The 26,222-nt window shown below is 45.8% G+C and overlaps 1 protein-coding gene across 1 annotated transcript in view; it reads right to left on the bottom strand.

The window, feature by feature from the left end:
* Nucleotides 1-26,222, bottom strand: part of DNAAF9 (dynein axonemal assembly factor 9) — an 816,325-nt gene that overhangs the window by 480,964 nt on the left and 309,139 nt on the right. The window contains exons 8-9 of the mRNA XM_086964303.1: nt 18,896-18,994; nt 3,667-3,722 (exon numbers count right to left, since the gene is read on the bottom strand). Coding sequence (XP_086820429.1) covers nt 3,667-3,722; nt 18,896-18,994 — 155 coding nt within the window. The remainder of the gene's footprint in view (nt 1-3,666; nt 3,723-18,895; nt 18,995-26,222) is intronic.

The following is a 26,222-nucleotide window of genomic DNA, read 5'->3' on the forward strand; positions in this document are numbered from 1 at the left end:
GCCTGTCCTGCATGGTTGGTATGTTGCCCCTGCCATTCACTACAATGCATTTCAGTGGAGTGCTATCCTGCATATTGGTCCCAAGATGGCTGCCATCCCTTTCTCGTTGAAGTGTGAAAGCCAATCCGTTATCACCATGAGATCTGTGCCTAGACTCCACTCAGGTATACAAATTTTGATTTCCTGAACGGATTTACACCAAATAATAAAAAAGTGAGATCTGCGGAACAAAATCTATCTTTCTGCTAAATTAAGTACTATTGCGTCCAGCAGTTTGGGCTGCAGTCGTGTTCAAAACTCCTATGGGAATTAACACAGGAAACATACTTTTTTTAAAACTCCTTTTTCTCGCCCCTCGCTTGAGGGATCACCCAAAACTTTCCATGCACAGCTAGAATCACTAGGGCATTTTTGGGGGAAACTTTTGTGAAGATTCATCAAACAGTGCCAAAGAAATAGGCACGTCAAAAAACGCGTTTCCTATGGTAACATGGTCCTAACTGTACCTGTAACTTGCTGTTACACAATCAGGGTCCGACTCATCAGGCGGGTCATTTGTTGGACCCTATTATCTCCAACCTGGCGTGGGACTGTGGTGTACCTGCACTTCCTCTGGGATGGTCTGATCACTATGCCATCTCATTTAAATTAGTTACCCCCGGGGATATCTGGTTGACCAGCAGTGATGACTTATGTAGTAGACGGCCTTGGAAAAACAGACTTAGACTCCCTTATTTGTTAAGGGAAAATCCCCCGGACACGAACTTACCCTGTTGCTCTTTAAACATTGCGGTATCCGACTGGCTAACCAAGTCTATTGATATAGGTCTGCCTATGGCAGCAAAACGCAGTTCGACCCACCATCCTCCCCATGGTTTAATAATGAGCTAAAGGACATGAAATAAAAATGTAACACTTAGAAAGAAGATGGCGTAAGACTTACTCTTTGAATAGTAAGTCGGACTATAAGGCCTCCTTAAACAAAGATCATCTGGCATGTAAGGCGACGAAAATATTCTTTGTGTCGAATGCCATCTCCACCTCAGTGAATCGTCCACGGGCCTTATTTTCCATGGTTAAGAAGCTGGAAAGATCTAAAACAACTCCATTGCCTCCAACCTTAGATGATACCCAATGCAATGATATTGCAAATTACTTTACCGCTAAGGTTGAAACAATATATAGGTCATTAAAGACCCCCAATTCTGTGAATATTGAGAGTTCTCTGACCAAGATGGCAAGCGGGAGTCATCGATCCTTAGCAACTAAGATTTCTACATGGTTGCCTTTCGGTGATGAATCTTTCTTGGACTGTTTAACCAGGGTAAAATCTGGTTCCCCTTTAGACCCTCTCCCCGCAAACATCTTGCAACAGCTTTCTCGAAAAGCGCATGGTATTCTCAAAGCTCTTTTAAATGCTTCTTTACGAGAATCCTGCATTCCCCTTGAATGGAAACGTGCAATGGTGGTTCCTTTGCTGAAAAAGTTTGGAGCGGATCCCACGGTCATGTCAAACTTCCGCCCGATCTCACTGCTGCCAGCCCTTTCTAAGATTCTGGAAAAACATGACAACTTTCAGCCCATGTGGAACGTTCAGGCTTTTTGCACCCGTCCCAATCAGGGTTCAGAACTCCTTTTTCTACGGAAACCACCTTGCTGGGGGTTACAGAAAAGCTGCGCTCCTGCTTGGACAGAGGGGAGACAACGGCGCTCATTTTACTTCATCTGAGCGCCGCATTAGACACGGTGTCACATTCCATCCTTTTAAAGTCTCTCCAGTCAGCAGGAGTTGTAGGGCCTGCGCTATCCTGGCTGTCCTCCTTCCTTAGCGACCGTACATTTCAGGTTTTCTCTTCTAAATCTTCATCTACCATCAGGTCATCTGCGTACGGAGTTCCCCAGGGGTCCACTCTGAGCCCTGTGCTCTTTAACATCTATGTGAGACCCCTGGCATCAATCGTAGAGGATGCAGGTTTATCCCTCTTCTCGTACGCCGGTGACACGCAAATCATCTTCTCCCTGTCCTCTACCAAGGAAGGGTCTTCTTCTTCCCTTCAAGTTGGTCTACGGCAGGTGTCGGAGTGGATGAGTGCTAACTTGTTGAAATTAAATGGAGAGAAAACAGAGGTGGTTATCCTAGCCAAACACAAGCACCTTTGGGGGCCTCAACATTGGCCATTGGAATGGGCCCTCTCCCTCAACCAGTTACCCAAGTGCGTAACCTGGTGTTTATTCTCGATAACACCCTCTCAATGCGGCAACAGGTGGTTAGCATCGCTTCCACATGCTTTACTATTCTAAGATGGCTGCAGAAGATTATCTGGGTGCTCCCGGACTCCACTAAAAGAACTGTGGTCCAGGCGCTGATCAGCTCGCGCCTGGACTACGGGAACGTTCTGTACCTTGGAGTTATTCAGGAGGTGCTGCAGAAACTCCAGGTAGTCCAGAATTCCGCTGCCCGTCTTGTATGTCAGATCCCAAGTAGATCATCCATCTCCCCCGTTTTGAAGGATTTGCACTGGCTCCGCATTGAGAGCCGTATTAAATTTAAGACCTTGTGTCTTATTTTTAAATTCAACCAAGGGTCTGCCCCTGTCTATCTTAAGGAGATTGTCCACCCCAATGTCCCTTCGCGGCCCCTACGCTCAGCCACTCAGGGCAACTTGGTAACACCTAGTTGTAGACTATCCAGAATGGGTGGTCGTTCCTCGGCCCCCGATTATGGAATTCTCTTCCCTGGTCTATGAAGCAGGAACCATGTTATCTTAGGTTCCGGTGGGATCTTAAGACCGGGCTTTTTTCTCAGTGATGAGTTATCGAGTTATTCAGTTGCAGTAGTCTAACTACCTGCGCCGGAAAACCCTGTTCAGGGTAGCTGCGCGCAATATAAATTTAATTAATAATAATAATAATACCTAATGGCGATCACCAGTAGGTAATGTATGTGTGTGATATATATATATATATATATATATATATACACACACACAAACCTATTTTAAAAAGGGTTTTAAGTTGAATGAGTTAAGTACAGGTAAAGGATATTTAGAGTATAGGAATGGGTAATAAGGGAGTATTAGGTTTCAGAGAGGAGTAGAGCCAAGGGTTAAAAAGGGGGTTCAGAGATGGGTAAAGGGTAGGAAGGCTTTGGGGTTTCAGAGATGGGTAGGAGTGAGGGGCAGTGAGCGATGGTAACATTTAGGCTGGGGGTATGTAATGGGGTTTTTAGGGTTCAAGGATGGGTAGAGGTAAGGGTTTTTTAAAAAGGGTTTGGGTCTATTCCCCTACAAAAATATAAAGTACTTCATTTAATTAAAAGGGAGGCCTGAAGGCCAATCCCCCAAAAATATTAAACACACACATACAAAAAATGAATACATCACAAAAAAGACAAAATATTTTTCTGTGTGTGTTACCACAAAAAAAGACCACAAATGCGTGGGAAACACAAATGTTGTAATACAGCACGCTGTAAAGGCCAACTCGCTGAGTGATGTGCGTAGTAAAGGCATGCATGCTAACTGATATTCGGATGAGGTGCCTCATTGTGTCTTCTCTAAAAGGGGGTCTCTGTACTTGCTCTACCTTCAATTAACATATTAACACTGACAAGAGAGCTGTCAGCACCTCATGCAATCAACATCAAAACAGACATAAAAAGAGTACCTGTTGTCTGTAATATTGCTTGAAATCATTCCATGACTGAAGTAACTTCGGAATGGCTGCAAATTTGAAATAGAATAAGGTATTGTGTTAGGCAGTAGACGACAACATATGGAAGAAAAGGACGGTGCAATACGCCTAATTCTTGCTATCTGTACAGTAAAAATTCATGCACTGCTGTATAATATATATATTTGGTATTTATAAAACACAGCATGCCAAAATACCTTACATGTCAGTGTGATATTCTCGGGGGCTTGGATGAAGAGGATAGGGATTCATGAACCTTACTGGTCAGTCTCGAACAAACGAGGCCAAATTTGTGGATGATTTACTATGATTCCAGCAGTGGGAAAGAGCTGGTATTGAGGATATCACCAACATGACCAGAATGGTTAACAAGGCCTTTTTATCCCCACCCTTACCACCTTATATAATGACTCTGAGACTACTTTAATCTTCCTTTCCTTTTCACTTGTTTCCCATTGCCGCTCACTCTTGAAACTGTGACTAACTTAAGATACCTTTTTCCTTAACTCAATTTGTAACTCAAAATAATACGCACGTAGAATTAACTTACGTTATAAGATCTGACCAACCAAAAATGTCAAAACCTCTACTCTGTCGCTGTAATATTTTCTTACATATATTCTCTCATCTTTCTTGATGTTTCTCACACAACAACACTAAACACCAACTTAATCTGCTGTGTGCAGTGCTACACGTGTTGCAGTTTCTCACCAAAACATAATAAGGCTACTCTCGGGTACAGATATGTATCTATGAACAACCTGTTTTTCTACTATGTTTTTCTGATATTATTTTCAGTTTTGTACACCTATCTGTCTATTTACAACCTTCAGAAAGCCCAGGCCCATTGTGCAGTAAAGGGTGAAATATATGTTGGCTGATTAAGAGGCACACAATTAGCTTCTAAGGAAGATATGCACCATAACAAAGAAAACTGCACATTTAAGAACAAAATGATCTGGATATATGCACTCAGAATAGATGCAACGTGTATAGCTGAGAAAAAAAAATGTGTTATATTATTATTTTTACTTCAAGCAAATTACTTTAAAACTAGGTCTACTCATTTACTAATGAGATAATTTTTTGGAAGGTATTTGGGTTTGTACTCTGATAATATGCTAAGCATGTTGGATGGTTGTAAGAAGGGCAGAGGGATGAAGGAAGCATCTCAAACATATGAGTAGCATAGCTCAGTTCATTCACGATCGATGGGCATCAGGTGTGGTTGGAGGGAGCTCCAGTGGAGCCTTCTCGACATTTTATAGAAGATGGATCAAGTGGGTTACTGAAATTGACAGCTGTCTTACCATGACAGGATCACATTGGGCTGTCTAGGCAATGCAGAAGGGGAGCCACTGACAAAGCCAAACTTAGTAACAAATACTGGAGGCAATGCAATCAAGGCCCAATGGTTTGTACCAGATAGTGAAGTTTTTATAAGGGGGGAGGAAAGCTACTAGCCCCCCACCTGCTGTCCATATTTGAGAAGGTACGTCTCTACTTGAGGCTGTCATTAGTACCTTTGCTTACGCCTGGAGAACCGGCCTCACAGTCCGCCTCCTGTAAGCCATTTTCATTCATGGTTACGGATGCTAACGTTTCGGGGAAGGTTATAGCAGTCCGAATTCTTCCATACATGTCAGGACTGGTGGTGCGCCTGGCCAGTCGCCGGCTCATTATTGGCATACCATGTTTGCTCTCCGACAACAGGTGCTACCGGATCTCAGTGCAATTACTCAATCTCTCAACGCTGAGAAAGTGAATGACCGGAGAGCACATTTCTGTTCCCAGTGCTGGGTAGGTACAGACCAGGTGAGGGCATGATAGGTGGTCGCTCTCTATTGTACTCCGATCCAAGTACTCCTGTAAAGATGAATAACTTTTGTTCCCCTTCTCAGTAGCCTAGAGAGTCACATCAGGAAGGAACCCCACACTGTCCCCTCCGTTGCACTTAATATTTGTCTTTGCGCTATATCCATTGGCCTGTATTCTCAGGGAGCACCACTCATACACCTGAGGAATAGGATTCTCCTCTATTAACAGCTGCTTTTCGAGTGTATGTGTGCAAGACAGAGCACAACCTAGCTCAGAACATCTGTAAGTTTATCAGGTTCAGTGGGCTATCAGATTTATTCCTCTTGACGTCCCAGACAGCCCTATTCGAGGTTAAACACCTCCAGAACTGGAACAGCAAATCAGGGCAGTAGTGTGAGGTGCTGATCCACCGCAAGACAGATGCGATTCTGTGGTTGAACCCGGGATACACAAGCTCCAGAGAGTCCGTCGATCGTTGGATTGCATTACATCTTTCGATGGCAGGAGGGACTGCACTTAAGAGGGTCCTTTTCATTTTTGTTTCCTTCATCTTTCTACCAAAATACCTATACCCCTTTATAAAGGCTCTGTTTGGAAGATTGCACACTGCAGATTAGTGTGGGCAAGGAGGAAGCAGAGGGTACTCGGATATTGTTGACAATGCAATGCGAATTGAAGGCCTACTCAGTGCCTGACCTTGAGATCTACAATTCTACTTCCCAGGCAGAATTTACATATTTCTAACTCCACCCAGTGCCACCTTGACCACACTTCGAAATTGATAGGGATGCTGGCATAGTGCTCTCTAAAGACAGTACAGGCGATCGCTATGCAGAGGTTTGCACAAATGAGACCTGGCGTCAGCAGGCTGGCGCTTGGCAGGAGCGCAGGTCATTCATCTGAACTCTCACTAGGAACGAATCCTTGCCTTCCTCTGAGATAGAGCCCACGGCTAAGCTTCGGCTGGCTGGCCTAGGACTATGTAAGATATCTATACAGTAAAGTATAGTCACTTATATACTGCAAGGTTCTAGAACACCACCTCCTTAGACAGCTCTACCTACGTTAGAGTCCGGGGAGCATTAGTCCGAATTTTGCAGAGCCAGTGGGGCTGCCGGGATTCCGGGTCCTCAAATAGCTGGCTACAAGTACTCATCGAGAGGCTCATGTGTTTATGAGGAAATCCTAAAAGAGAGGTGTCCCCTGACCGTACCAGCTACGCATGGTTAGCAGCTGGGTCTGGGCTAAAGGAGTTTCAAAGAATGCTAAACATAGATCCTTACATTAAAAACGCTGGCATAGCCTGCGTCACATGCCAGTTCAACTGAAGCCCTGCGGATATGAAACGTGTTTGTTGCTGATTGCAGGAGGCATGTTTCAGGCAGTGACCATGGACTTGTTCAAAGTTCACGTCCGCCTGGGGAGAGGTTTGCTCGACGGTGCTTGGAAGGGTGGCCCGATAGCCCTATCCACAGTTACCTCTCATGGGGTTTGTGAAACACATGCCAAGCTCTGACAACAAATAAGTTCCAATAGCGCTTTGGTCAAGAGCCGGTGCCAACAATTAAGGACTGTGAAGGAGTTGATATCTTGCAATGATAATGTATGTATGATCTTCTACCACATCAGACACCACGACCCGAGGACCCCAGGCTTCAGTATCCAACACTCCAGTAACATCAAACGTGGAGTCCGCAGTGGCAGCTACCTCCATGTCAGATGAAACATATTAATGAACGGACAGCTTGCCCTGTAAACGCAGCGTCACTGTGCATGATATGAGGTACTAGCCATGTGGGAGAGATGCCTAAATGTGCTACTCCACCGTGCATTGTTAATATACAATTTAAACACATAGGTTTCTCCAAAGAATGCTCAGACTGAATATGGATGAAGTGATGCAGCGGACAAGTAGTCCTGTATCACAAGGCCACTGTGTCCTTTTGTAAGAAGCTGATAATACAACAAAAAAAACAACAACAACAAAAACAACAATTCAAAATTCATTTAATTTCTCCAGTCTCCTGCTACAGCCCCGCACAATGTCCGATTGGTAAGTGCGTGTCTATGCAGACAGATAACAAGCAGTAAAGAAAGATTTGCTCAGTACAAACATAGCACGTGCTGGGTGGGGAAGGGGCGGACTTTAATTCGAGTTAAGGCTTGATGGCAAACTCAACCGATGTGTTTTCAAAGCGTTGACAAAGTGTTTCATGTCTTGCTCATTATCGCACCTCAAGTGAGAAAACGGGTCTGATTGTGCCCCGCCTAATTAAAGGATACCAGGAACCACCCTCTGATCCTCCTGGGTGCGGTTGGCTTCGAAGGAGCGAGGATGGATAAAGATACCAGTCTGCACCGCCAAGAGAGGGTGGCACAGAGATCATTACACTTCGAGGATCAGGCATGTATCACTCCACAACTGCCTCCCTGTCACTGCTGCAGCCAAACAGAGTTAGGATGATTTCCAGAGAGCAGAAATGACCACCTGGCAGTTTTACGAGTATAATATGTATCGTTCTTTTTAAAACAGTTTCATAAAAAACGAGTAGAAACACCACTGTAAAATATATTTCACAGAAACCTATCTGGTTACGATAAATAGAGCTTATACTCAAAAGTCACTGGGAAAACAGAATCCATGGGCAAATAAGTGAGAATGGAAACGAGTATGTTGAGAGCATGGCTTGAGTACAAATGTCCTCCAATTCTTGGTACCAGATTACCATTCCTAACAAAATATTGCAATGTACAGACATAACCCAGCTATAGTGCTCTCCGCACCTGAACCCGCTTCAATCTGGGTGACATCCATCACACAAATACAATTGTAATAAACTCGGTCACTCGTGTTCCTTTTGCCCTGATTAGCTTTAAACGCTTCCTTAGTCCTTCTCAGTGTTAGCAGTCCAGTCTTTGACACTCTGAACTGCAAAAACCTTCTGAACTGTCGTGGGTCTGCTGGAATGGCATCAGACTACTCAATACATACAAAAGGAACTTAAGTAGTACAAGACCAGCCTGAGCCCAAAGGCTTCGTGTCCTATAGTGACCCCTGCCCCACTCATCCCTGTAAGCGCTAAACACCACACCAAGAAGGTTCTAATGATAGCAGGAACAGTGGTCGGTAAACTGGTCACGACAACCATCTCTATGGGAGTAGGTCAGGAATGTTGAGAGATTAACCTAAAAATCTAGCTCTTAACCAAATAAACACGGAAGAGTTATGTTTGAAAGCCAATAGAACTGATGAGAGAGTGGAGGGTGACTTTGATGGGAGGGCAGATATGATCAGTAAACTAACTGGCTATACTGATCTTATGTGGATTTGTATAGCGCGAAGCTACCCATAGGCCTCCCAGCGCTGAGAAAGTAAGCATTATTCTAGCCTATTAATGCGTAGAGAAACTTGTTGGCATAGAGCCAAGTTTTGAGGAGCTTTCTAAATTTGGGTTCACTGGGCTCTGTTCACAAGCCAATAGGCATTGAATTCCACAATTTGGGGGATATATAAGAGAAGGACCTTCCACCCCATCTGGACTTCAGAATGCAAGGGACCTTCAGAAGACCTGTATTAGAGGACCTTAAAGTCCTATTGGGGGTGTAGGAAGTAAGAAGAGACCTAAGCATATTAGGTGCCCTGTGATTTATTGCCATGTGAGTTATGCTAAATGTCTTGGATTTTAGACTCTCCTCCACTGGTAACCAAAGCAAAAAGATCAAGGCCTCTTTGGCTGATGAGCATTTCTGTAACTAGGATTGTCTGGCTGTGGCATTTTTGGACCACTTGCAGTTTCCTGAACACTGAATTGAGTGAGCCCAGATACAAGGAGTTCCTGTAGCCCAACAGTGACAGAACAAGTGCCTGGACTAAGATTCTTCTGAAGAAGTCCATAATTTTGCTTAAGTTCTCAGCATGTACATGTCCGTTTTTTTCCTTGTGCTTCCTTTGAAAGGGAGCTATCCAACCCTATTCCTAAACTTGTTATGGGGTGGGAGGGGAAGGGAGGCGGGGGGGGGGGGGGGGTGAGGGGAATGGCGGGGTCCCTAGAATGTCCGGCCAGCCTACTGTAGTAAATGGAGATGGAATATGCTACTTACCAGTATGCATCTGTTCTTGGCATGTAGGGCCGCTAACATTCATATCTTGTGCATAGATCGCCGCCTAGTGTTGGGTCCGGATGATTGCACCTTGTTGTCCTGGAAGATTCTTCGAAGTATCACGAGATAGGTGACTCCTCCCCTGGACTACAGTGCGCATGGGCAACTTCTCCATCCTCAGATTGTTTTTCGCCATTGTGGCAGAGATGGAGATAGTAAAGATAGAGATGGGCATGCAAAAGATAATGCTGCAGCTGCAACAGGCACCGGGGAGGAGGGCGGGCGATATGAATGTCAGCAGCCCTACATGCCAAGAACAGATGCATACTGGTAAGTAGCATATTCCGTTCGAGGCATGTGGGCTGCTGAATTCATATCTGTGCATAGACTGTATAGCAGTATCTCCTCTAGCAGTGGTTTTCTGTGCCAGCTGCAGCAGTTTGAAATAGAGTTTTGAGAACAGCTTGGCCTACAGCAGCTTGCTGCTTTGCTTGCACGCCTACACAGTAGTGTTTTGTGAAAGTGTGTATGGTAGACCATGTGGCTGCCTTACATATGTCTTCAAGAGGAATATTTCCTAGGAAAGCCAGGGATGCCCCCATTTTTCTTGTAGAGTGTGCTCTTGGGGGGGACAGTTAAAGTGCGTTTAGCCTTTTGATAGCATATCTGAATGCATTTAACTATCCATCTGGCTATTCCTGACTTTGATATTGGATTCCCTTTATGTTGTGGTGCAAAACCAACAAGTAGTTGCTTAGTTTTTCTAAATGATTTTGTTCTGTCCACATAGTAAAGTAGAGCTCTCTTTACATCTAGTGTGTGTAGGGCTCTCTCGGCTACTGACTGTGGATTTTGGAAGAACACTAGCAGTTCTATAGATTGATTATTATGGAAATTTGATACTACTTTCGGCATGAATTTTGGGTTTGTTCTAAGAACTACCCTGTTAGCATGTACTTGCATGAAAGGTTCTTGAATAGTTAGTGCTTGTAATTCGCTAACTCGTCTGAGGTAATGGCAACCAAAAAGCTACCTTCCACGTTAAGAATTGCAGTTTGCATGAGTGTAGAGGTTCGAAGGGAGGTCCCATAAGTCTGGTAAGTACTATATTTAGATTCCAGACTGGGGAAGGAACGTGTCTTGGAGGGATCACCCTTTTAAGACCTTCCGTAAAAGCCTTGATTGCCGGTGTTGCCTGTTTTGAAGGTATGCTGCTATAGCAGCTAGGTGTAGTCTTATTGAAGAGTATGCTAAGTTGCATCTTTGAAGATGCAGTAGGTAACATACAATGTTTTGTATGGAGGCATCTAATAGGTTGCTTTGGTTATTGTTACAGTAAATAACAAATCTTTTCCATTTTGCTGCATAGCATGCTCTCGTAGTTGGTCGTCTAGCCTCTTTGATAATGTTCATGCAGTCAGGAGGCAAATTAAGGTATCCGAATGCCTGATTTCTCCATGGTTCTGAGTTAGAAGACGGGGTGCGAGGCGCAGCCTTTGATGAGGAACTACTGAAAGCTCCAGGAAGGTTGTGTACCATGGCTGTCTCGCCCATGTGGGAGCAACAAGATTAGCATGAGTGACTGTTGCCGCAGTTTGCGTGCCACCAGCGGAATCAACGGTGCTGGGAGAAAAGCGTACGCAAATCTGCCTGACCAGTTCATCCATATCGCATTGCCCTGTGACAATGGATGTGGGAACCTGGCGGTAAAGTACTGGACTTTCGAGTTTTCTTTTGTGGCAAACAGGTCTATTTGTGGATGACCCCACTTTTGGAAGAATGGTTGGAGAACTTTGGGGTGAATCTCCCATTTGTGCAGTTGTTGGCTGTGCCTGCTGAGCAGGTCTGCTTTTTGATTGTCTTTCCCTGGAAGGTGTTCTGCTAGGAGAAAGATGTCTTTTGGAATTGCCCACTTCCATATGCTTTGTGCCAGGTGGGACAGCTGTGGAGAGTGTGTTCCTCCCTGTTTCTGGATGTAGTACATTGCGGTCATGTTGTCCATCCGGATCAACACGGTCTTGCTGCACAAGTACTTTTGGAATGCTTTTAGGGCTAGGAATATCGCTAGCAACTCTAGTTGGTTGATATGCAGTTTCTTTTGTTTGTTTGTCCAGAGCCCTTGAACTGTGTAGTGAAGGAGGTGGGCTCCCCAGCCGGTCAGTGATGCGTCCGCTGTTAGTACTAGTTGTGGAACTGGCTCTTGGAACAGTCGCCCCTTGGAAAGGTTTTGTGGGTTCCACCACTGCAGAGAGTAGTGAGTGCGACTGTCCAACACTAGGTCTTTTAGTTGCCCTTGAGCCTGGTTCCATTGCCGTGCTAGGCATTCTTGTAATGGGCGCATTTGAAGTCTGGCATGGGGGACTATGAATATGCAGGATGCCATCATGCCTATGAGTTGCATGAAGACTCGAGCTGGCAGAGAGTGTTGTGGCTGAAATTTCTGAATGAGCATCTGCATGCTGTCTATCCTTGCTCTGTTTGGGTATGCCTTTGCCAGTGATGTATTTATCGTGGCTCCCAGATATTGTTGTATGTGGGAAGGCTGCAGATGCGATTTTGGGTAGTTTATTGAGAAACCTAGGCTGTGTAGCAGCTGAAGGGTTTGGGACATGTGTTCTGCACACTGTTGGTACGATTTTGCTTGTATTAGCCAGTCGTCCAGATACGGGAACACGTGGATGTGTTGCCTCCTGAGGTGTGCTGCTACTGTCGCTAAGCATTTTTTAAACACTCTCTGAGCTGTGGTTACCCCGAAGGGGAGAACCTTGAACTGGTAGTGTTGACCTTCTATTGTGAACCTGAGATATTTTCTGTGAGCTGGATGGATGGGTATGTGAAAATACGCATCCTTGAGGTCCAATGTTGCTAGGAAGTCTCCTTCCTGCAGTAATGGGAGCACTTGCTGTAGTGTGATCATGTGGAAGTGCTCTGACAAAATGTATTGATTTAGAGGTCTGAGGTCCAATATTGGTCTGAGGGAACCGCCTTTCTTGGGAATAAGGAAGTATAGGGAGTATACTCATGTCCCTTGATGTTGGAAAGGAACTGGCTCTATGGCCCCCTTTTCCAGCATGCATTTCACCTCTTGTTGTAGCAGGGTGATGTGTTCTTTGGACATAGGACGGTGCCTGGGTGGTATGTTTGGTGGGGTAGAAGTGAGTTCCAGGCATTAACCATACTGGATAATTTGTCTGACCCACCTGTCCGTGGTAATTGCGTTCCAGACAGGTAGGAATTGTTGGAGTCTGCCTCCGACCGGTGTTAGGTGCTCTGGAGGTAGCGTGATGAAGTCACTGTTTTGTGGCAGAGTAGGCTCTGGTGTTATTGCCTCCACGTCCCCTTCCCTTATTATTGTTTCCTCTATAACCTCCTCTGTTGGAGTTTTTGGTAAAGGAACTTTGTGTGTTGCCTTTGTATGATGATGACGTCTGGGAAGTGTTGCCTCGTGTAGCTGCCCTGTATGAGGAGCGTCGAAAGGAACTTCTATGTTGCTGAAACTGCAATGCTCCCATTGACTTTGCGGTTTCTGTGTCCTTTTTCATTTTACCTAAAATGATGTCTACAGCAGGGCCAAAGGGGAAGTCTTGGTTAACTGGCTGATTAAGAATAGTGGACTGCACTTCGTTCTTAATGCCCGAAATACGCAGCCTGCATGTCGCCTTAATAGACCACTGGTGTTAATAGACCTGGCTGCGGTGTCTGCTGCATCAAGCGCGCATTTGATGGAGGCGTTTCTGATGAACTTTTCCTCCTGTATGAGGTCATCAGCTTGAGCTTTAAAAGGCTCAGGTAAATGTTGCATTAGGCTTTCAAGCTGATCATAATGCGCCCTGTCATAACGAGCCAGCAGGGCTTGTGTGTTGGCTATGCTCCATGAATTGGAGGCTTGTGCTGCTACCCTTTTACCTGAGGCTTCTAATCCTGGATTCCTTATCAGGGGGAGGCGCTTCCCCCGTTGTCTGAGTTGGCCTTTTGCGTGCATTAGCTACCACTAGTGAGTCTAATGGTAACTGCCCTCTGATGTAGGTAGGGTCTGTTGGGGCTGCCCTATATTTTTTTCAATCCTGGGATTGATTACCCGTGCCCTAGCTGTATCTTTAAAAATGTCAGGTGCATGTTTTAGCACTCCCTTCAGCATGGGAAGTGTTCTGACACTTTTTTCTGATGTTGGGAAGGTGTGAAATAAGAAGTCTTCTTCAACAGGGTCATTGTGCATATCTATATTGTGGTATAGTGCTGCCCGGTCTATTAATTGGTTGAATACAATGGTGTCATCAGTGGGTGAAGGCTTAGTTGGATAGGAGGAGACATCAGGGATGGGATGGGTGTTGTAACGGTCAGTTGGCTCCTCCCATGGCACATTTTGTGGCTCAGGATCCTGTGGATATTCATAATTAGCTCGAGGATCCTCCCCAGTGTTACCCTCATCACCCCCATGTTGAGAAGGAGAGTAAGGAGCAAAAGGAGTAGTAGGCATAATAGGATAGAAGGGAATGAAGGGTCTAGATGGAGAGGTCCCAAAGTCCTTCTTTTTTAATGGAATAGGGGAAAGAATCATTGTCTAGTGGCCTCTTTTTCCTGCGTAAGATTGTGACTTTTCCAGTCTCAGGATTAATGTATATTCTTGCCTGGTCGTCTGCTGGGTCAGGATGGAAGAGTTCTTCCTCCATTGTTCTTGGTGGTGACTCCTATGGGTCGATACCACCTTCAGCCTCGATGATTCTCGGTGCCTTAGTGCTTTTCTTCAGCTCGGGCCCTTTTTTAGGGCCGGGCGTGTTTTTGGGTCGACTGTGTCCTTTGGTTCGACACTTTTTTTGTGCTGGACAAGTTTCTTTGGTTGGCTGTCCTTTACCGAGTCGATGGTCTTTTTTGGATTGACTGGTGTTTTCGGAGCACTTGTCTTTGGGTCACTAGCCTTTTACGGGCGGATTGTAGGCTTCGGGACGGCACCCCTTTCTGTCGGCGACCTTCTTTGGTTCGGCGACCTTTGGCGCAGCTTGCCTTTTTGGCTCGACGTCTCTTTTGGTGTCGGCGCCTTTTGGTTGCTTAGTGTCCTTTCTGGTTTCGACGACCTGTTTGGGGTCGACGCCCTTCGGCTCGACGGCCTTTTTTGGTTCGACTGTGTTCTTTTGGTCGACGCCTTTAGGCTGCGTGGCCTTTTTCGGGTCGACGTTTTTATTCGGGTCGACGCTTTTGGGCTGTACGCTTTTGTTCGGGTCGACGGGTCTCGGGTCAACAACCTTCTTAGGTTCTGGAACCTTCTTCGGGATTGCGGTACTTGGCCCTGGGGTCTCTGAAGGCTTAGGTTTCGGAGCCGAGCCGGATGGCGGGGTTGCTGAATGTTTCTTTTGATCTTGGCTAAGGCCTTTTGGCGATGCCTCGACCGGGGCAATTGGTGTCGGGGGCAGTGTACACACGATTTGCCCCGGTGGGATCTCGTCATCGGAGTCAGAGTAGTCCTCGACGGTGACGATCTCTAGGTCCGAGTCTTGAGCTTCTGGAAGTTCCTGCTCATTGTCAAAGATGTTGTCCGGTTCCGGTGCCTGTTGCTGCATCTCTTGCCTAGCGGCCCGTCGATTCTGTATGGTTTTCTTCAATCGAAACTGGGCGCAGGCCGGGCAGGTTTCTTCCTTATGGTCTGGAAAAAGGCACTTGTTGCATACTGAATGCTTGTCAATATGCGGGAACTTGGAGTGGCATTGTGGGCACCTTTTAAACGGGCTCCTTTCCATCGACAGTAGGTCCACGTGGCGTCAAAAAGGCACAACGGCCCGCGTCAACGACCGGATCTGGATGGAAAGCTTAATCGAGTCAAGAGTAAAATTTGCTTTTTCAATGGTGGGAGGTGCCACTATCTGCGGCAGTGGTTCCACACACCCTGTACATAGGCCAGGGAGGCGATACACTAAAATCCCCACAAAATGTCTTTTAAAATGATGGCAATACCTCCACCCTTTTTCTGTGAGCGATGTCTCCTTCAGATATAGTATCCGGGGGGAGCGCCTGATTGATATCCGGTGTAGAGCAGTCATCTAGCCAAGTCTCAGTTAGAAACAGGACATCGAACTATTCGTCCGCCATTAGTGTGGAGAGCTCATACCTGTGACATGGGAGGGATCGACAATTGATTAGACCAATGTTCCATGCAAGGGTTTTCAATTATGACTTTTTATCCTCCATCCCATCCAGTGCAAAGTTACAAAGGGAACAGTGACGTTCCCCAACTTTAAGGCCAAGTGGTGGGAAGAATGGGGAAAGAGATTTGGTTCCGCAGCAAGAGTAAGCTTAGAAGGAAAAATTCACCTTCTTTTTATTTATTTTATTTATTTATTTTTGAGATTTTTATTGCGCAAACAAATACCCTGGGGTGTCTCGGCGCATGTGTGAGCTAGCAGGACCATAATAATAGAGTTCACTGGTCAAACAGCCATGTCTTTACGAGCCTCCGGAAGCTCATCACGTTGGGGGCATTTTTGATATTTAATGGAAGAAGGTTCCAGAGTTTTGGTGTGGCCACTAAAAAGCGACGGTCTCCCCAAGTTGCCGTTCTAGTGCGAGGTACAGGAAGAAGGCAAGTGTTGGCTGATCTCAACAGTCTTTTGGGGGTGTACAGCTGGAGTGCCTCAGTCAGAAATTTGGGTCCTGTGCCATGCACTGCCTTGTAGGCAATGCAGAGGGCCTTGAACTTAATACGGCTCTCTACTCTAAGCCAATGAAGCTGGCGGATGGCAAGGGTAGTAGGCTGGCGGCGAGGGATGTTTAAAAGAGTTCTGGCAGCCGCATTCTGTACCGACTGTAGCTTTGACAGCACAGATTTCTGGGTGTTGAGGAAGAGGGCATTTCCATAATCCATTTTGGAGAATACCAGAGTGGTAACTAAAGTCTTCCCGGCAGAAGAGGGGAGATAAGGCAGCAATTTCTTTATTTTCTTTAGCGTGAAGAAGGCAGAGGAGACAACCTTGTTAACATGAAGGTTGAAAGTTAGTTTGCTATCGAAGATGACTCCCAAGTTCCTCGCTTTTACCACTGGGACAGGTGGGGAGCCCAGTTGTTTGGGCCACCAGATGGAAGACCATTCTGGGGCGAGGTTGCCAAAGGTCATAACCTCGGTTTTATCCGAGTTGAGCCTTAGGCAGTTGGAGGACATCCACGTACTGACAGCAATCATTGCTTCCTGAAAATTGGCTGCCACTGCTGTGCCGTTCTTGTGGATCGCCAGCACCAGTTGGGTATCGTCTGCGTAGGAAGTTAATCGCACCACATAGGCCTTTATTACCCTCGCTAAGTCCGCTACGTAGATGTTGAATAACGTGGGACTTAGCGAGGAGCCCTGTGGTACTCCACATGGTAGTGCAGAGACGGGAGAGTAGAAATTACCCAACTTGACTGTCTGGGTGCGGTCGGCGAGAAAAGATGAAATAAGGTCTCTAGCCGAACCGTCAATCCCCAGAGCTGTGACACAGTCGACCAAAATAGCATGGTCGACCGTGTCAAATGCAGCGGATAGATCCAGAAGAATTAAGATGGCCGTTCCTCCCTGATCCATGATGGTTCTGATTTCATCAGAAGCTTTTATTAAAGCGGTCTCCGTCCCGTGTCCCTTCCTAAAGCCAAACTGCGTTTCGTCTAAGAGTTGGTACGTGTCGACGAACTCTGAGAGCTGTATATTCATCAGAGCTTCGCAAATTTTGGCCGGGAAGGGAAGACAGGCAATTGGTCTATAGCTGACCGGGGCGGAGGGATCCAGGGAGGGCTTCTTCAGAAGAGGCTTAATCACTGCCTCCTTCCACGGTTGAAAGGCAGTGTTGCAGATTTCCATGAGTGGGTAGGAAATCACCTCACTTAAATTAGCCATCACTGAGGGAGGGCATGGGTCCAGAGGAGATCCAGACTTGGTGATGGAAATGAGTCTGCTAATTTGATCTTCAGAGGTGTCAGCAAAAGAAGTTGATTCAGGGGTCCTGGCCCCATTCAGTCGCTGACAGGCGCAGATGGACTTGCCTTAGGCAAGCCCATTTCCCAGCTGACATTCATGGTAGTCAGCTAACAACTAGAGCGCTGCCCTCAATTAGCGTCTTTATGGTCCTGGGCTCCTACTCTATGGTTGCTCAGGTTGCCTTTACACTGTATCCACGTTACCCTGCGAAAACACAATCTATTTAAAAGGTTCTCTCACACTAGGAGAGTTGAGAAGTATGCTCATGAAAAATGCTCATAGCAAAACTACACAGTTACAGTTTCAAACGCTTTTTTTAAAACGGTTAAAAAGTAGTTAAAAGCAGATTAAAATGCATTCAGCGCAATGCAGTGATTACTGACAATGAGGACCTAGAGAGGACCTGCCCGAATGTACAGATGGGCTGAGGAGTGGTGAATGGATTGTCGTCGCCCCACATTCCCCCCCACACACACACAACCTCGTACACCCAAATACCCCCTCTCCCCTGTGCTACACTGATAGGACCGCAATTTGTGGAAGCGAATGAGTTATTGCCACTGTAATGCAGGAGGTGGGAGGGGACAATATGACACTTAAAAGAGGGGTGGAAAGGGTGGTAACGCAGGGCCACTTTCAATGCGTGTGATGTATACAAAAGAATACTGTACAAATGTCAATGCTGTAGAATACCAACTGAGGTACTGTCTTCTTTTTCTATAAGCATTAAAGAAATGTCTTCAAATGTAGCTGCTGTCTTGTCGGAAATTTAAAATAGGAATACATATGTTAAGCACATGAATGAATGAGAACATGCTGCGCCTTAACAACAAAGAATGAAACATATGCCAAATAAACCCCAGATACCTCCTAAATGGAATATCCTAAGAAAGAACCTTACAAAGGACCAGTCTAAAAATGGTAATTCAGGCTTTTTGCTGAACTCTTTTTTTCACTTTACTCGCTGATCTCCTCGGGAAATCTTCTTCTGGAATCTTTCAAAAACATTTACATTTATTCTCAAACACTGACAGAAGATCCATTATCCACACTTTGATGTTCAGACCTGCTACTGCAGCAATCTGCTCAAAAGTACAAACTGCTAAGAATTGACAGGAAATTCACAGCTTATTCCACTTTGGGAAAATTTGGAATGATTCTTGCTTTCATAACGTGTCACAACAAACAACATACATTCACTAACATTTGCAAATAATTTTAAATTGTGAACTTGGTTTTAAAACGCAAAGTAATCAGTAACAATAAGCAAAAAGTTGCACTTCATCTTGGATGTTTACAGTTAAATGTTATGTTCGCTTTACTTAAAAGAAAAAGGATGCACTGCACCTCTCCAGCCTGAGATTCTGACAGCTCCAAAATAAAGGGAATTTCAACTTCAAAATTGGAGAAGAATAAGGTCCACTGGTGTTCAAAAATCTGTAAATCCTAAAAACAGACAAGCATTTTATCGTTAGTAAACAAAAATACAAGAAATGAGCAGCATCTGTACACGGTAACATGCACTAATATGCTGAATTATAAAAATGCCAGTTCTTGTCCTTATTGCACAGAAAGTGTCTGCTTTACAATGGTTCAACATATATGAGGAAGGAAAGTTTACAGCATTTCATGTATATGGTGCCTAAAAGCCTGCATAGAATGGGGCTCAGTGCAGCTCACGTTGAGCAGTGCAATGTTTGGGGTCTGGGGACCATGTGTGCATCTCATCTCAATGAAGATCTTGGCTGCAGGAGCTGGGGTTGCCTGCATCCAGTAACATGTTATTATTTTGACCACCATGTGGAGAAGTGTGGCTCACTGGTTAGAAGTGGCAGACTCTGACGCAGAGATCAGGCCCGGGACCAGGGTTCAATTCCCGACGCGGCAGGGTCTTGGGCTCAATGTCCACGGACTCGGTAATTCTCGCGTCAGCGCCTACTCTAATCATGGGTCCCACGCTGCAACTCTGGGCAATAGCTTGCTTAATCTCCACAACGGCCCCAACAACACTGGGATGCCTGGCTTCACCTTGGTGGTGCCCAGGAGGGGCATCCCACAGGGAGAGCCAGGAAGGATTCCACAGCGCCGGGACGCCCCGTTGCGGGGGCAGCTGTGCGCTTTACAAGTGTACTACATTTACATTTACATTTACATTCATTACCATTACTGTATCAGCGTTTCCATAAAACCGCTGCTTCGTCTCAGTATTGAACCAACTTCATATTCCTCAAATGAAAATGATCATCACTATCACAAGCGACACAAATCAAAATGCCCCTTACTTTCAAACTCATCTGTTCTACACGAACACCAACACCAAAAGATGTTGCATATTTCATGTTATTAGCAAATTGAAAAACAGATTATCAAATGTTACATATTTAATATATTAATAAAAACATTAACTTAAATGGAAATAAAGAGCCACTTATACTCAACTCAAAACCCTAAGAAAAATAAATAGCAAATTATAATATTAAGGACATTGATTACATTTAGAACAGGCATATCTAAACTTAACAAAATGGCATATTCATATGAATTTACTTTAAATTAAACTACAAAAAGAAAACCCTTAAGCCTAAAACATTTTAAGTACTTATACTAATTAGTTCAGTTCATAAACTTTATTCGGATAAACAATATATCCATAAAAATGCAAGAATGATTAAAAGAGAAAATTTAGCAATATATAATAGCAAGAATTACAGTTCTGTAAACACAATAACATGAGACTTAAACTAATGAAAGCACAAGAAGGTCAAGAAGCCCTGACCGGATTTATTAGCTGAAAGTGACTGGATCCTTTCATCTAGTCACACATCCAATCACTCATCCATGAACCCTGTAACTCATCCGTGAGGTCATGCCTCTATTCAGCAACCCCTGCACTCACTCTTACAGTCGCTAACTTGCACACACACACACACACACACACACACACACACACACACACACTCAGCACCTCAATGAAGAGGCCCCTTTAGTCCCAAGCAAGAGATACTGATGTTGGTGGTACTCTGTGAGGGTTGGGAGTGTTGTCAGACATGTTCAGATTCTAGTTCTTGGGTGCGGACGGGGGTGATAAAGCTGCCAGTGTGACACCACTAGTTTTGCTGAAGGTAATTCTGAGACTGGTTGCATTACAATGGAGTGAGGGCGCAGTAAGAATGCTTCTCTCCAAGTACTCTTGGCAGCGTGTCGCTAATAGTATGTGATGGATATGGAGGTGATGTCTTCGAAGTTCCACCATGATCCACCATGGGGGGAAGATCCTGCTCCTACTTAGCGGCTAAAACCTGGAATTCTCTCCCCACCCACCTCCGCCTCACTCAGAACCACCTCTCTTTCAGAAAGCAACTAAAAACCTGGATATTCGATAAGTAAATCACCACCCTCCCTGAAGCGCCTTGAGACCCTCTGGGTGAGTAGTGCGCTATACAATTTATTTTTGGGAACTTGAAGTGACTGTTACTGTTGGTAATGCAAGACTGCTGGTCTCAGCAGCCACAAATGGACACAGTTGTGATGGGAAGATTTATGGGCAGCATTTGAGTCAGGGAAGCTTTGTAGGGTGAACCCAGAGAGGGACTGCTTTCAGTCCTCTCGCCAATGAAAAACGTAATGTAAGATGCAGAACTGCTCAAATCTACAATGAAAGCTGAAAGGTAAGCGCTGCAGTCCTGAAGGATATTTGCTAATTTTAAAAGTGCTTAAACGCGTGATTAGCGCTATTGGGTCGCGCTTATTAATTTATAATTTACCCATTTTAAACGCTCGTGGCTCTCAGCCGTTTTACTTTGCTATAATTTCGCCGCGCTATCTGGGAGGGTAACGGGGTTTGTTAGGACATTGCTTGCACCTAAAATTTGGAAATACTCACCGCTGCTATAGCGGGCCTTTAGCTGCTTCTACCTGCGAGGGGGACATCTTGGGTGAGGTAGTGCCGGTTGCGGCAGACATCTTGGGTAGCAGTCTAGCTGCTGGCTGACGTGATAGGCCCACAGGAGGCCATTTAAGACAGATTGGCCTGGGCGCTCTCCCTGAAAGGTAAGCGCTGCAGTCCTGAAGGATACTTGCTAATTTTAAAAGTGCTTAAACGCGTGATTAGCGCTATTGGGTCGCGCTTATTCATTTATAATTTACCCATTTTAAACGCTCGTGGCTCTCAGCCGTTTTACTTTGCTATAATTTCGCCGCGCTATCTGGGAGGGTAACGGGGTTTGTTAGGACATTGCTTGCACCTAAAATTTGGAAATACTCACCGCTGCTATAGCGGGCCTTTAGCTGCTTCTACCTGCGAGGGGGACATCTTGGGTGAGGTAGTGCCGGTTGCGGCAGACATCTTGGGTAGCAGTCTAGCTGCTGGCTGACGTGATAGGCCCACAGGAGGCCATTTAAGACAGATTGGCCTGGGCGCTCTCCCTGAAAGGTAAGCGCTGCAGTCCTGAAGGATACTTGCTAATTTTAAAAGTGCTTAAACGCGTGATTAGCGCTATTGGGTCGCGCTTATTAATTTATAATTTACCCATTTTAAACGCTCGTGGCTCTCAGCCGTTTTACTTTGCTATAATTTCGCCGCGCTATCTGGGAGGGTAACGGGGTTTGTTAGGACATTGCTTGCACCTAAAATTTGGAAATACTCACCGCTGCTATAGCGGGCCTTTAGCTGCTTCTACCTGCGAGGGGGACATCTTGGGTGAGGTAGTGCCGGTTGCGGCAGACATCTTGGGTAGCAGTCTAGCTGCTGGCTGACGTGATAGGCCCACAGGAGGCCATTTAAACCTGCCACTATGCTAGCGCGCAGCGTATGCGCGCAGCGGGCGCGCCGGGGGCACGCCGGAGGCTCGCCAGAGGCGAGCCCATCTATGCCCATCCAGGACCAGACGGGACCCGGGGCCAGAACCCCTGGTTCGCGCATTATATATGAAAGAGGTGAGCTTCTGGAAATTAACTTGCTACGCTCACCCCTTGAGGAGGGGAGCGAGGCGGCGCTTCGACATTTAGGACTTTGGAAGGCCCAGGAGAAAGATCTTGGCTGGTCTCATACTCATAAAGCGGGGGTTCTGCACTATGGGCTGTTAAACACCCGCTCTCTCCAGAAACATAGTGGAGAAGTGTTCTCATTGTTGGAGGACGGGGATTTCGATGTGTTGGGGATCACGGAGACGTGGTTGGAGGATTCCTCGCTACCGGATCTTGTGGCTGCCCTACCGGCAAGCTTCTCGGTCCTACATTGCAATAGAGCGGGAGAGAAAAGAGGCGGAGGGGTGGCACTCTTCTTTGCTGATCGTATGCGTGGAGAAATAATCTTGGCCGAAGATATAGGCGGGGCGGAGGTTCTGGGTGTTAAACTTAGACTGGGGACAGATTGTTTAACTGTCCTGGTAGTTTACCGTCCTCCTTGGGCCATGCCGGAGTTCCCGGACCTATTCTTGAAACTTGTGCAGGATATGCGCTCGAGGTTTGATAATTTGGTCATCCTGGGAGACTTCAATTATCATTGGGAAATTACCCCAAGAGAAGGGCAGGCTGGCCACATTGATGAGGCATTATCCTCGCTAGGTTTAACCCAACAAGTAAAGGGGCCGACACATGTGAAAGGTCACACGCTTGATTTAGTATGGACGTCAATTCCGGTACAGGGAGCGGCGATCTCACAACCGTGTGTCTGGTCGGATCACCACTTATTGAAGGGAGATCTCCTGATGAACTTACATAAAACGAAACCGGCAGAAGGCCAGAGGCTGGTGAGGAAGTGGAAGAACATCAATGGAGAAAAAATGGTGGCACATCTGTTAGCGAATTCATCTCAGAACCGTCTAGATGGAAATCCTGACGCTCTCTGTAGTAATCTAGAGGAGAGACTTCGAAGGGCGGTCGACTATGTGGCGCCAGCACGCAGGGTCAATCTAGTAAATAGAGGCCGGAGGTCCCCTTGGTACAACGACTCTTTAAGGGAGAAAAAGAGAGCTTTACGCAAGACGGAGAGAGCTTGGCGCAGAGCCTACGATACTAAGGCGAGAAGTCTCTACATGCTAGAATTAGCGAACTATAAGCGGGCAATAATAGCTAGGAAGGCGGACTTCTATGAGGAAAGGATCACCACAGCTATAGATCCGCAAAAGGAAATCTTTCGAGTCCTAAATGAACTCAAGAAAGTAAAAGAACAAAGACCGGAGTTCACTTTAGAGGACTGTCAGAGATTTCAGAACTTCTTCACTAGCAAAATTAAAGATCTTATTTCGGAAATTGCTTGCACTCCCATGCATGCTTGCCCCCCACTGACTACATCGGCTAAAAAGCTGGTGGACAGACCTCTGGACTTTCTTCCTCCCATTACGAAAGAGGAACTGTCCCTGCTTATTGGGAGAGTTAAGTCTGGCTCCCAGGCTGATCCTTGTCCCCCTGATGTCTTCAAACTGGCTATGCCAGGAATAGAAGAGGAGGTTCTGACTCTTTTGAACTCATCCTTAGCATTAGGCAAGGTTCCTACTGCCTTTAAGGAGGCAAGGTTGATCCCTCTGCTAAAAAAGACTGGGGCAGACGTGAAATGCCTAAAAAATTTTAGGCCTATTTCCCAGATCCCTTTCCTGGCCAAAGTGCTGGAACAGCATGTTTTGGCCGACCTCTCTGGCCATCTAGAAAGGAACGGTTTGTTGGAACCAAATCAATCGGGGTTCCGTGCAAATCACAGCACGGAACTGGTCATGCTGTCTATCATGGATGAGCTCCGGAATAGGGCAGACAAGAAGATACCCGGTGCCCTGGTGCTGGTAGACCTCTCCGCGGCGTTTGACACCGTTTGTCACAAACAACTTTTGTCGCGGATGAGGGATTTCGACATCCAGGGCACAGCCCACGCCTGGTTTGCTTCTTTCCTACAAGGGAGGACACAAAGAGTTCAGCTGGGAGAATTGCTCTCTACTGCAACACCAATCTCCTGTGGAGTGCCGCAGGGGTCGGCTTTGTCGCCCCTGTTATTCAATATATATCTCCAACCATTGATTGCACTCCTGAATCAAATGGATTGTCAGGTATACAACTATGCTGACGACACCCAAATCATTATCCAAATGGATAATGCTCCTGGGGCGTCAGCAAATCTGCAAACCATTTTGAAGCACACAGCTAATTGGATGTCGCTGAACTCCCTAAAAATTAACCCGGACAAGACGGAGGTTCTACCTATTACCATCGCTGGCAATCCATGGCATGATGGATTCTGGCCTAGGGAACTTGGACCGCCCCCGGAGCCGGCAGTGGCAGTAAAAAGCCTAGGCATCCATGTGGATGACAAACTTTCCATGCGGAAACAAGTTACCACGGTGGTAGGAACTTGTGTTGGCCTGCTCCGTCAACTTAGAAAAATTGCGCCACTACTGTCCTATTCCACCTTGAGACGGGCGGTTTCCGTAATGATTCTAGCAAGATTGGACTACGGCAACTCGCTTTATTTAGGATTACCCCAAAAACTCCTGGATAAACTTCAGATGGTGATGAATGATGCCGCCAGGCTCATTCATAAGAAACCCAGGAGCACGCATGTGTCCCCACTTATGCGTGAGCTACATTGGCTCCCAGTAAGGCAGAGGGTGCTCTTCAAAGGGTTATGTATTGCACACAAATCTCTTTATGGTAAGGCACCAAGATACATTAAGACCCGCCTGATTCCATATAAACCGGCTAGGGTGCTAAGATCTGCTGAGGCAACTCTTCTCACACAACCACGTTTTAGACTGGCGACAGTGGGCGGTCGTGCCATCTCGAACACCCTCCCAGCAGCTTGGAATAGTCTATCGGCGGATTTGCGTAAAGAACCTAATTTGCTGTCCTTTCGGAAGAGGTTGAAGACTGTTCTTTTCCAGAAGGCCTGGGGTGGGCTATAAATTTCTGGGGAGGGTCTTTTCAGGATTCCTGCGGTGCTTATCGGACAAGCGCTTAGAGACCCCTGGGTTATAACGCGCTATATAAATCGAAAGAAATAAATAAATAAAAATAAAGCTATTTTCTGTCGCCTCTTTTTTTTCTTTCCATCATATGAGCTGTGGCAGACCTAAAAGGGACTGAAAGGAGGAGTGATTCCACTCCTCGCCGGGTGCACTGCTTTGAATGTTCTAGGCATCGCAAAATATGCCACACAATAAGTCTTTTGTTTTCTTCTTCTTTATTTTAATCACAATAATCCACATCTTGTTTCATTCTTCTTACTTTTACATCTTTTCGCTCTGTCACAAGCGGGAACGCTTACAGTTTAACTTTATTCTAAATGAGGCAGAAATGCTAATCCAAGCCTTCTTCTGCGCCACGATAGCACATGTAAGTTTTGTTCATGTCCATAAAATTCATATACCCAATGCATTTCGGGCCTTTATATTTGGCCCTTCGTCAGGGGTTATCTAAAAATGCAAAATACATAATTAACTCTATGTTACATGCGGTGACATTGCATCTTAAGTTCTAATGACATGAATATCAACACTGAACTGTTTCATAAACTAACGTTTTCCCGCTAGTGAACGTAGCCTGCTGCTACACATTACCCTGAATACCTCTACTCCATTCCATGCCTTTCCACCTTTTTTATATGCTCCCCATGTGTCCCAAAACCTTCCACGCCATCTATCTACCCTTCTCCCTCCTCCAAATTACACATTCCTATATGCGCCTCTTA

The sequence above is a fragment of the Lissotriton vulgaris genome, chromosome 3_2 (genome assembly GCF_964263255.1).
Source record: "Lissotriton vulgaris chromosome 3_2, aLisVul1.2, whole genome shotgun sequence".
Taxonomy (NCBI): Eukaryota; Metazoa; Chordata; class Amphibia; order Caudata; family Salamandridae; genus Lissotriton; species Lissotriton vulgaris.